This window comes from Penaeus chinensis, chromosome 43, assembly GCF_019202785.1.
Source record: "Penaeus chinensis breed Huanghai No. 1 chromosome 43, ASM1920278v2, whole genome shotgun sequence".
NCBI lineage: Eukaryota > Metazoa > Arthropoda > Malacostraca > Decapoda > Penaeidae > Penaeus > Penaeus chinensis.
The window spans coordinates 14,841,685-14,854,184 of NC_061861.1; the positions used below are offsets into that span (position 1 = coordinate 14,841,685).

Sequence of the window (12,500 nt, forward strand, 5' to 3'; positions counted from 1 at the left end):
TCCTCAGTGTGAGCCTCACTCTCGAGCCTTCCTCCTTCTCCTCAGTGTGAGCCTCACCCTCGAGCCTTCCTCCATCTCCTCATTGTGAGCCTCACCCTCGAGCCTTCCTCCTTCTCCTCATTGTGAGCCTCACCCTCGAGCCTTCCTCCTTCTCCTCAGTGTGAGCCTCACCCTCATGCCTTCCTCCATATCCTCGGAGTGAACCTCACCCTCGAGCCTTCTCCCCCGATCCTTAGTGTGAGCCTTACCCTCGAACCTTCATCCAAGCCCTCAGTGTGAACCTCATACTTAAGCCTTCTCTCACAACCTCAGCCTGAACCTCACCCTTATCCCTTTCAACACATCCTCAGCGCCGACCCCGAGATGCCCCGGCGAAGGCACGGCGCCTGGGTATGCCTGGTGCTCCTGTGCTGCACCTCCCTCCTGCGCGCTGCCGTCGCCGCCTACTGCTACAGCAATGCCCAGAAGGTGGCCGACTTGTTCTCCTCCAAGTCGCCGTACGCCAAACTGAGGGGCAACATGACCAAGAAGGACCTGGTGCCCGAGTGTGAGTCACGGGCGGGGAGGGGGGACCTGAGAGAGCCTTTGGGGGGCAAGGGGAGTGGGGGCTACGAGGGTCTGAGAGGGCCCTAGGGAGGAGAGTGGGTTTTGTGAGGGTGATGACCTAATGATTATGATATATATTTAATGATTTTAATATAGTGTATACATATATGCATGCGTTTGTGTGTGTGTTTATATATCTGTATGCCCATGTGCATCCACGTGTATGTGCGTGTGTGCATCCCGTCCGGTTCCTGACCCCTGTCCACTTCCGCTGACCCCCCCCCCTTCCCCCCCAGCGTGCCACCCCGTACAGCTGTGGCACCTCGTCCGCCACGGCTCCAGGTACCCGAGCGAGAAGGACATCCGGACCTTCATGGACATCCTTCCCGAACTAAAGGCGCGCATCAACAGCTGCACGGGCTGCGGTGAGTAAGGAGGCTGTGGTTCGTAAGCAGTAGGCTATGGTAGGTATGCAATAGGGTTTGATTAGTAAGCAGTAGGCTGTGGTTCGTAAGCAGTAGGCTGTGGTTCGTAAGCAGTAGGCTGTGGTTCGTAAGCAGTAGGCTGTGGTTCGTAAGCAGTAGGCTGTGGTTCGTAAGCAGTAGGCTATGGTAGGTATGCAATAGGGTTTGGTTAGTAAGCAGTAGGCTGTGGTTAGTAAGTAGTAGGCTGTGGTTCGTAAGCAGTAGGCTATGGTAGGTATGCAATAGGGTTTGGTTAGTAAGCAGTAGGCTGTGGTTCGTAAGCAGTAGGCTGTGGTTCGTAAGCAGTAGGCTGTGGTTCGTAAGCAGTAGGCTATGGTAGGTATGCAATAGGCTTTGGTTAGTAAGCAGTAGGCTATGGTTCGTAAACAGTAGGTTGTGGTTAGTAAGCAGTAGGTTGTAGTTAGTAAACAGTAGGTTGTGGTTAGTAAGCAGTAGGCTATGATTAATTAACATTAGGCTGTAGTTATTAAGCAGTAGGTTGTAGTTAGTAAACAATAGGTTGCGGTTAGTAAGCAGTTAGCTGTGGTTAGTAGGCAGCAGGCTATGGTGTGGTTAGTAAGCAGTAGGCTGGGGTTACCAAGTAGTAGGCTGTGGTTAGTAAGCAGTTGGCTATGGTTAGATATCAGTAGGCTATGGTAAGTATGCGATAGACTGGGGTAAGTAAGCAGTAGGCTGTGGTTAGTAAGCAGTAGGATGGGTTAGTAAGTAGTAGATTGTGGTTAGCAAGCAGAAGGCTGTGGTTAGTAAGCAGTAGACTGGGGTAAGTAGACAATAGGCTGTGATTAGTAAGCAGTAGGCTGGGGTAAATAAGCAGTAGGCTATGGTTAGTGAACAGTAGCCTGTTATTAGTAAGTAGTAGACCGGGGTAAGTAAGTAGTAGGCTATGATTAGTAAGCAGTAAGCTGTTGTTGGTAAGCAGTAGGTTGTGTTTAGAAGTTTAAGAGTAAGATTTGGTAAGTTGTAGGCTGGGGGTAAGTATTTAGTAGAATGAGGTTAGTAAGCAGTAGGTTGTGGTTGGTAATCAGGAGGCCGTGGTTAGTAAGCAGGAGGCTGTGGTTAGTAAGCAGGGGTGTGTGGTTAGTAAGCAGGGGGCTGTGGTTAGTAAGCAGGAGGCTGTGGTTAGTAAGCAGGAGGCTATGGTTAGTAAGCAGGGGGGCTGTGGTTAGTAAGCAGGAGGCTGTGGTTAGTAAGCAGGAGGCTGTGGTTAGTAAGCAGGAGGCTGTGGTTAGTAAGCAGGAGGCTGTGGTTAGTAAGCAGGAGGCTGTGGTTAGTAAGCAGGGGGCTGTGGTTAGTAAGCAGGAGGCTGTGGTTAGTAAGCAGGAGGCTATGGTTAGTAAGCAGGGGGCTGTGGTTAGTAAGCAGGAGGCTGTGGTTAGTAACCATTAGACTGTGGTTAGTAAGCAGTAGGCGTGAGTTAGTAAACAGTAGCTGTTATGAATATGTAGTGCGTTAGGGTTAGTAAGCAGGAAGCTGAAGTAAGCAGAGGTCGTGGTAAGTAGGTAAGAATAGTACACGAGTCCCTCAAAAGAGACGGGAAGTAACCGTAGCTGTAGTTAGACAAAAAAGTTCCTTGATTGAAGAGATTCACTTGGTATTTTGGGCTAAATTTATTTTACCTGAGTGTTTTGTTTGTGTCAAGAGGCATTTTTCCAAGATAATTCTGTATCCATCTATTATATCTATCTATTAATTAATTAATTAATTAATTAATTAATTAATTAATTAATCTATCTGTCTATCTATCTATCTATCTATATTTGCACATATACATAAATATCTATGTCTGTATCTTTCTGTTTTTAGCTATCTATTTATCTCTCTCTCTGTCTATTTATATATGTATGTATACACACACATATGCGTGTTTGTGTGTGTGTATGTGTGTGTGTGTGTGTGTGTGTGTGTGTGTGTGTGTGTGTGTGTGTGTGTGTGTGTATGTGTGTGTATGTGTGTGTGTGTGTGTGTCCGCGCGCATGAGTGTGTGTGTGCGTGCGTGGGTGCGCGCGCATGTTTGTATGCACGCGTGCACGTGAGATTGCAATTAATATATTGTTCCTCAGGTAAACTGTGTCCCTCTGACAAGAAACTGCTTCATTTCTGGTTTTCAAATCTCAACGAAAGCCTCGCCCAGACACTGGCCCCCGAGGGAGCCTACCAGCAGGAGGAAATTTCCAGTAAATTCCTGAACTTGTTTCCCGAAATCCTGCCCGATAACTTCGCCACGGAAGACTATAAGGTGAGCCCGTCCACGAGTTCCGTTCGTCCTTCGCAAGTTTTTGTTTCGCGCTTGTTCTGACGCTACGATCTGTTCCTCCGCGGCTCCTCCCTAACCTTGCCTCCGCCCACAGTTCCGCTACACGGCGACGCAGCGCACGAAGGAGAGCGCGATGGCCTACGCCCGGGGCGCCTTCGGCTCGCACGCCAAGGACATCCACATGCCAGAACCCGTGGACCCGGATCCGCTCCTGCAGGTCGGTCACTGACTCGTCGATTGCCTGCTGCATGACGCCCCATGACGCGTTGCCGAGAAAGGCAGGAAACGTTTGGCCTTGGTACGCATATTGGGTGACGGCGCGACTCCCGGGGAAGGGGTGGGGTGGCGTGGGGGATAGGGGCTCCTCTGCCCAGAAGTGACGCAGTGTAAGAATGCGAGTTAACAGCCGTGGATATGCCATGCGGGCGCCTCAAGTGCTCTTGCAGTGTGGGTGGGACTTGTGAAACCGAGGAGCATCAAAAACTGTTCCCCGCGCCACATTCCTGTCCATTTGGCGGCAAATCGGGAGAAACACTTTTGCAAGCATCTGTAAACACCCTTGGGCAAACACGTGTAGAATACGTAGACAAATCTACACCAAAGAATCTAGATTTACAGTCATTCAAATAAGTTCGAAGCGTTCTTTAACCCAAACTGCTTCGTACTAACGCGTAGAGAAATGAGTGTCACAATTTTCCTCCGCCTCCCCCGCCGCCGCCTTCAGTATCCCTGGACGCGGACGCACCAAACCGGCCTGAAAGCGCGACAAGAACGGACGCGCTGCTCTTGCCTGTCTCGGCCCCGCGTCCGGAAATACTGTATAGCCAAAGCGAGACTCGCAGAATTATTCCCCATTTTACTAGTAATATCATTTAAGAGCCCGCCAAGTAGGTACACATGCTTACAAGGAAATTATTACATAACAACAACTCTACGCTCGTTTACGTATATATGTATAAATATATATATATATATATGTATATTATATACATATTATATATATATATATATATATATATATATATATATATATATATATATACATATGTATATGTATGTGTGTATTTATATTTGTTTAGGTTTCCCAGTTTGCGACTACAGCGGGTTTAGCAAATTAAAAATAACCCGTAAGTGGGATGCTATGGGATGCTGTATAGGTGCACATCCTACAAAGATTAGGGACATGAGGGTAGATGAAATAAATGAACTTAAGTAAAATACATGAATAAAGATGCACAATGAAATAAAATAAAGATGTGAAGTTGTAGAATAAGGTGAACATTGGGAGATTATCAGGGAGGCGGATTGTCAAAGAAATCTCTAAGCCTGTTTTCCTCAAGGAGTTTCTTAACAAAGACTTGCGCTAAGGTTGTCCGTGACTAATATCTGTTATGTTTTGGGAGATTAGTGGGTTGCTTGATAGGTATTTCGAAGGGCTGGACAGGAGAGAAAATAACGTAGGAGAGGTTCGAAAGTGATAGTGTTGTCATGGTTACCGCTTAGATCTCCCAGTTGCACATGTACCCCAATCTCAGACGATGAATGGATGCTGTCTTATAGTGAGAAGCTTGTCGGGAAAAGGTTCAATGGAACTGAGACAGTTTTATGTCATTTTGCAGAGAGGGAGAGTTCTTGTATACCCAAAGTCAATGCCGTTTTTTTTCTATGAGAGCCCTGCTTGTACAAGGAATTCGGACGTTGATTTTAACTTAGCGATTCGTTACTGGAGCTGCCCGGTCGGCCTCTCCATTTCCTTTGATAATTTTGTGGCTAAGAATCCATGTGGTGGTTGATAAGGGATCCTCTACATTGTAGTTGTTGCCGTGTTACTGAGATTGGAGAAATAAGGGTTTGGTTGTCTACTGACTGCTTACTTCGAATTTGGATGGCTGAGTAGTACATGTAAATGGCGATGTTGGTGTTATTGGTGGAGAGAGCGTGGGATACAGTTTTGACAATGGCAGACAGCTCCATTTGAAGGGTAGAACAGTTTCCTGGTTGCAATGGAGAGTGAGAGGAGGAGAGCGGGTAAATAAAGACCCATCGGTAAACATAGCAAGATCATCCCTAGTAACCCTCTGTAGACATTCGAGGCTAGATTACTTAGAATATTTTGGTCGCAGAGTGATTTCTGAAGTGGCAGGTTGCTGATAGCTGGTTATACGTTTGATGGCTCCCTTCGGAGGATTTAGGCAGTAGAGGATTGTTTTTTTCTGTAAAAGCTGTTGAAAGACCACCATATCTGACTGGTTTCAGCACGCCTTGATGCTTGTTGCTCTAGTTGTTGAAAGCGGGGGAAAATACGGTTTTTAAAAGGTGTGGAGAGGCCATTGACCACATAGGAGGCTGGTATTTGTGGTATTCTTAGCTCTAGAGAACTAAGATTGGATTCTCCTTTTAAGTTATTAAGTCTGGTCCATCGTGGGCCACTGAAAATGATTCCTTTAGCATTGTTTTGGGTAGTTTGTAGAAAAAGGCTCGAGAAGTGATAAAGTAATTTTTTGAAAATGAAAATCCAAAGTTGATTACATTGATTTAGATTTTAACTGTTTAGGGTAGGAACCAGTAGTCAATATGTGACCGAAAATGCCTTATAAGATTTTGATGAAACTGATCATCCCATAACCTTTCTGGAACTGCAACAAGGATGGTATCAAGCATGAGATGATGGCTCAACTAGGCCTGGAAAGTATGCGAAAACTCTGTCTATCCTATTGATACTAGTTCCTTGGATGGTCAGATAATCGTAGGCTTTAGGAATCATCCATATTTTTCATCATTTTCACAAGCATGCACAAATAAATATTTGTCAAAAAAAAAAAGAAAAAAAAAAAGTAAAAAGATAAAAATTATGAAGTCCTCTGCCACATGATCTCCAGAGTCTAAAGGAATAATGCATTGACACCGAAAGATTCAAGCAAGCACCCTTATAGAACATCTTGCATTACTTATAATTTTTGCATACTTTCCTGGCCTGGATATCCTAGCATCTCTTATGTGAGACCATTCTCTCCTGGCGCAGATGCTCCGTTTTTATTGTAGTTATTGCAGTTCTAGAAAAGTTATGGATGATCAGTATCGTTAAATTCGTGAGTGATGGCAAGACTACTGAAGATTCCTGTGGTAAGTTCCTGGGCGTCCTGGTGTGCTGGTTGGCGTGGGGAGCGATACGACCCCGCAGTTGGACGAAGGCGAGTCTTAAATATAAAAAAAAGTATGAATGAGAATGAAAATTCTCACAGTGAAAGAGATGTTTTTGAGCGCTTTAGATCATATCGTTGTCAGAAATACATTCTCATTCATATCTTTTCTACATTTGTCGCAATGAACATGGTTCACAAATATAAATATTTTTAAGTGTGGAGTGCGCACACGCACACTCACAGGTTATTTTTGTAAAGGTGCAGTTGTGCCACATGATCACAGCAGTACAAGTGGTCAGTGTATTGTCGAGGTGTTAGTTTGGCTGCAACAGTAATGGTCTTCCTAGTGGCATACGCTAACACATTATATTTCTATGGGGGGGGGGGGGGTAATGTTTTGCCCGATTGGCCATGGCCTCTGGGAGGAGGGTCGATGTTATTTCATCCAGGCCCCAGTCCACACACACACACACACACACACACACACACACACACACACACACACACACACACACACACACACACACACACATACACATACATATATATTAGGTACGTACTGCCATTAGAAAATGGCATTCTATACATGAAACACAATTCTTGTTGGGTAAAACCAGTCACAGCATTGTGTATGAGATATATCCGCTTTTAGGCCGACCTGTCTCCACGTGTCTAATGGCCTCTCCTGCCCAACAGTTCGACAATGTCTGCAGTAAGTACTTGGCCGAAGTTGAGCGGAATGTGACGTCCAGGCTCGAGGAGAGGCTGTTCTGGCTGGGGAGTCAGATGCACGAGGTCGTCAGCCGCGTAGCCGAGCGTACTGGGGTGTTTTTCACGCCAGGTACGTGTGCTCTCTCTTACCTTTCTCTCTCTCTCTCTTATCTTTCTCTCTCTCTCTACTCTCTTTTAATCTCTCTCTTCTCTTTCTCACGCTCTTTCTTCTCTTCCTTCTCTGTCTTTCTCCGTCTGTCTCTGGCTTTGGGTTCTCTCGTTTATCTTTCTTTTTCTGTCTGTCTGGTTTTGTTTCTGTCTCTGTCTCCCTTTCTCTCTCTCTCTCTCTCTCTCTCTCTCTCTCTCTCTCTCTCTCTCTCTCTCTCTCTCTCTCTCTCTCTCTCTCTCTCTCTCTCTCTCTCTCTCTTTTCCATATTTGGCCACGAATGAGCTTCTGGTAGAAACGGTTTGAATGAGAACTAAAAATTATTTTAATTGACAGAACAAACAATATTATCATAATTTGTTCCTATTCCCATTCTTTTCTTCCTCTTTACATTTTTTCTCCTTTTTACCCCATTTATTGCATTTTTTTTTTAACCTTTCACATTCTATATCTTCTCAGGCATTATCTTTTCTCCCTTACAGTCTTATTCTTTTATTTCGTTGTATTTTCTTTTTGTTTCATGTACTTCATTTCTAAAAAAAAATAATATGATTATAATAATTATATTTCCACATTCCATATCTAATCCCACGCACTCATCCATCAGTTCTACCCCCCCCCAACCCCATATCCATCACCCCCCCCCCCCCTTAAACCCCCATCACCCCCTCCTCAAGCCCCCATCACCGCCCCCCCCCCCCCCCGCCAGCCAGCTAAGCCCCGCCCCTTTTCCCGGCAGTCGAAGTCCAGATTATGTACGATGCCTGCCGCTACTACACCGCTTGGGAACCCGAAACACTCTCTGCCTGGTGTAGTGTATTTACCAAGTCGGATCTGATGGTAAGTCATGGTTGGTAGGTCAGGGTTCGTCAGGGTAGGGAGGTAGGTCGGGGTTGGTAGGTCATGGTAGGTAGGTAGGTAGGTAGATATTGGTAGGTAGGTAGGTAGGAAGGTAGGTCGGGGTTGGTAGGTAGGTAGGTAGGTCGGGGTTGGTAGGTAGGTAGGTAGGTCGGGGTTGGTAGGTCATGGTTGGTAGGTAGGTAGGTAGGTCGGGGTTGGTAGGTCGGTCATGGTAGGTAGGTCGGGGTTGGTAGGTTGGTCATGGTAGGTAGGTCGGGGTTGGTAGGTCGGTCATGGTAGGTAGGTCGGGGTTGGTAGGTCATGGTAAGTAGGTTGGTCAGGATAGGTTATTGTAGATAGGTATGTGAGGGTTGGTAGGTCAGGATAGGTCATGGTAGGTAGGTAGATAGGTCAGGGTAGGCATGGCTGGTAGGTAGGTTGGGGTTGGTAGGTAGGTGATGGTTAGTCATGGTAGGTTGGTAGGTCATGGGTTGATAGGCCATGGTAGGTTAGTAAGGCATGGTAGGTTGATAGGTAGGTCAGGGTAGGTTGGTGCGTCTGGTAGGTCATGGCAGGTAGGTCATGGCTGGTAGGTCAGGGTAGGTCATGGCTGGTAGGTCAGGGTAGGTCATGCCAGGTAGGTCAGGGTAGGTCATGGTTGGTAGGTCAGGGTAGGTTGGTGGGTCATGGTAGGTCAAGGTAAGCGAGGCAGGGTTAGAGGTTGTAGTACAGGTGACTCTTTCCTCGATCTCTCTCTTCTCTTTCTTTTTCTCTTACTCTCTCTCTCTTCTTTTTCTCTTCCTCCCTCTCTTCGCTTTCTCTCTCCCTTCTCTTTTTCTCCCTTTCTCTCATTCTCTTCTCTCTTCTCGTCCTCTCTTTTTCTCCGTCTCTGTCTGTCTGTTTGTCTGTCTCTTCCTCTTGCCCCCCTCCTCTCTCTCTCGTCCTTTCCCTCTCCGCCCTATCTCTCTCTATCTCTCTTCCCACTTTCTTTATTCTCCTTCCGCCCCCTCTTTTCCTCTCTTCTTTATCTTTCTTTTCCTCTTTTCTCCCTTTCTTTCTCTCCTTTCTTCGTTCCTCCTTTATTGCCTCTTCCTCTCTCTCTCTCTCTCTCTCTCTCTCTCTCTCTCTCTCTCTCTCTCTCTCTCTCTCTCTCTCTCTCTCTCTCTCTCTCTCCACGAATAAGACAAAATAACAACCTCAAATGCATAGCCAAAACTCATTTTACAAACAAGATCATTTATTGTCCATGTTATCAAACATTCGCAGAAAATAATCAGATTTCCACATAACCTTAGATTCTCGCTAGAACTATTTTGTATATTTAAAAAAAATGTTCATTTAAAGATGCAAAACAACTTTCCTGTTTCCTCATTTTTTCTCGTACGTTTTTTTTTTTTTAAATATATAAAAAAGAGCTTCAGGTAATTTCTGTGTTCGTCTTTCATTGTATTTTTTTCTTTCTTTTTTTTTTGTTAATCATAAACAACAACAATAATAACAACTTCAAGTGATTTTTGTAATAATTTTGTTTTTATTAATCGAAAAAAATAAAACTCTTTTTGTGTTTTAGCATAATCATTTATCTATTTATCACTTCTATTGTTATTATCATTAACATTTTTGTAAATCGAAAAAAACGACAAAATCAGGTAATCGTTTTCCTTACATACTCGTGTTTCCTTTTTCTCGATCTTGCGGCGGTCCTTCCTCCGTGCTTGGGAAGGTGCTTGAATACTGGCAAGACCTCAAGTACTACTACAAGAGTGGCTACGGACACCCCATAAACTACGAGCAGGCATGCCGTCTAGTTCAGGACCTGGTGAGGACTTTCAGGTAAGGCCGCCCAAGACCGTCCAAGAAGCAGGTTTGGCGAAATGAAAACACTTATTTACTTATCTGAGATTGGTACAAAAATATATATTTTTTTAACTATGTAAATTATTCAAAATGAAAGGGTATTAGACATTTAAACACTTATTTACTTATCTGAGAATTATAAAAGATATTAATATATCGGACTTCTTTAGCAGAAAAAACACCTATTACATCACTCAATATTATGCATATCTTATTTATTCATTTATTTTAGTACATATCCATTTTATAAGCGTCATTTAGTGGAAAAATCCCCCCCCCCCCCCCCCCCCCGCCTCTCTGAGCTCCTCCACTGCTAGACTTGAATCAAAACAAAACTCGTCTTCCCTTGCTTCGTGAAATCTGTTTTGCTGTAATTTCATTGTTTATTTATTTTTTTTTTTTTCGCCTACATGTTTGCTTTGCGTTTCTCTGTCGAGATTTTAACGAGTCCTCCTTCATATAGTCCTTTTTACTTGAATCTAGTTATTTTCTTTGATGCCCCCTTAAGCTTATGTGTATATATATATATATATATATATATATATATATATATATATATATATACTCATAAATATACATATATATATACACATATATATGTATATATATATATATATATATATATATATATATATATATATATACACACACACACACAAACACATGGCTTCTGCATATATTATATGTAAATGTCTTTTATGATGATGCCTTTGAGCTTGCCACACCGGCCACGCCAAACAACCCAGCGCGTCGGACCTTTTTCTCTCCTACTTGCGTCCCTTCCTCATCTTCCCCTGAGTGTCTCCCGTCCGAGCATTCTCTCAAGACGCGTCCTTCTCCTTCGCAGGAAACGGGTGGAGGAGGGCAAGGGACCCCGTGGCGTGTTCTACTTCACCCACCTCGGCGCTTACCTCAAGGTGGGCTTCTGACTCCTCACCGTCTGCTGGGCGCAGACGGTGAGGTCCAGTGGACTGATGACAGTGGACTGATGACAGAGCCTTTGTTCATGCTGTCCAAGCGTTGTGAAGTTCTAGCAATGATGATCTTTCCCCTGTTTTGCAACTTGAGGAAAATGGAGTAGATTTAGGAATTCATGCTGACTTTTTTTTTTTTTTTTTTTTTTTTATACTTTGGTTAAAAGCAGAAGTAAAAAATGAGAAATGAAATATTAGAGTCAACTTCAATTAATTAAAATCACAGAAAGAGACGTGTGAATCAGATATTTAAGGGCTCCATAACGTAAATGAAAGGGCCGCCAAAAATGCCAACATGCTCTCTTCCTCCCTCCCTTCTTCCTTTCTCCCCCCCCCCCTTATCAGGCGTCCTTCCCACAGCTAACGGCGCCCCTGAGGATGTTCTGGTATAACACGACGCTCGTTTCCTCCCTCTCTCTTTTTCTCCCTCCTTCCCTCTTATTTTCCCTCTCTCTTTTTCTCCCTCCTTCCCTCTTATTTTCCCTCTCTTTTTTTCTCCCTCCTTCCCTCTTATTCTCCCTCCTTCTTTCTTATTCTCCCTCTCTCTTTTTCTCCCTCCTTCCCTCTTATTCTCCCTCTCTCTTTTTCTCCCTCCCTACCCTCCTCACCAGACGTCCTTCCCACAGCTGATGGCGCGCCTGGGGATGTTCTGGGACAACACGACGCTGACTCACGAGAACATCAAGGCCAGGCGACTCTGGAGGACGTCCATCGTGGGCCCTTTCTCCGCCAACGTCGCCTTCCTCCTCTCCCGCTGCGCCGACGACAGGTGAATTTCGAATCGTCTTTCGAATGGCGTTTGATTTCAGAAGGTTTATGTGATGACACGGGTATTTCCATCTTCAAGTGGAGCGAGGGAGTGTAGGTCATCATCCTTTTCCTCCTTTCTATTCCCTTCCTGATATCGCCTTTGCTCGGATTGAATTACATAGAGTACACTGATTGATTATTTCTTTAGGTTACAGCCTCCAGTACAACACTTAGCCTAATCAATTGCAACTGTATTCTTGCTAGTGTCCTATATATATAAACAATATTTCAACTAAATGTTTTTAATTGCTCATCTATTCAGCTAGCTTAGCGATACTTGTTTTATATGTTGAGCAAGTTTGTGAAAAGCGAACCACTAGTTTTTTATTATTTACTGTAGCAAAAAAAAAAAAAAAAAAAAAAAAAAATGTTTCAATGAAAATTAACGGCAATCGATGCTAATCATAATGGATTAATACCGAACGCAAGTGTAGACATTTAAGGGTGGGGGGGGCGGGGTAATGTATGATCATATCTATTATATTTAATGTAAATTATGTTCAATTGTTGTCACTTTCCTTCTTATTGGGATTCTATGTAAAATTCACCTCGATGGCAATGATTTTTTTGTTTCCCTCTCTCTATCTCTGTCTATATGTCTGTCTGTCTGTCTCTCTCACTGTATAATATATATATATATATATATATATATATATATATATATATTGAAAGAGAAACAAAAGTTTATATTATTTAAGAGTTGCACGGATGTTA

At 44.0% G+C, this 12,500-nt stretch overlaps 1 protein-coding gene across 1 annotated transcript in view; it reads left to right on the plus strand.

Annotated features, from left to right (window-relative positions):
• LOC125024540 (multiple inositol polyphosphate phosphatase 1-like) overlaps positions 1-12,500 on the plus strand; it is a 16,639-nt gene that overhangs the window by 2,774 nt on the left and 1,365 nt on the right. The window contains exons 2-10 of the mRNA XM_047612344.1: positions 351-547; positions 843-971; positions 3,092-3,267; positions 3,380-3,502; positions 7,125-7,269; positions 8,045-8,145; positions 9,869-9,978; positions 10,850-10,919; positions 11,603-11,745. Coding sequence (XP_047468300.1) covers positions 364-547; positions 843-971; positions 3,092-3,267; positions 3,380-3,502; positions 7,125-7,269; positions 8,045-8,145; positions 9,869-9,978; positions 10,850-10,919; positions 11,603-11,745 — 1,181 coding nt within the window. The 5' untranslated portion in view covers positions 351-363. The remainder of the gene's footprint in view (positions 1-350; positions 548-842; positions 972-3,091; positions 3,268-3,379; positions 3,503-7,124; positions 7,270-8,044; positions 8,146-9,868; positions 9,979-10,849; positions 10,920-11,602; positions 11,746-12,500) is intronic.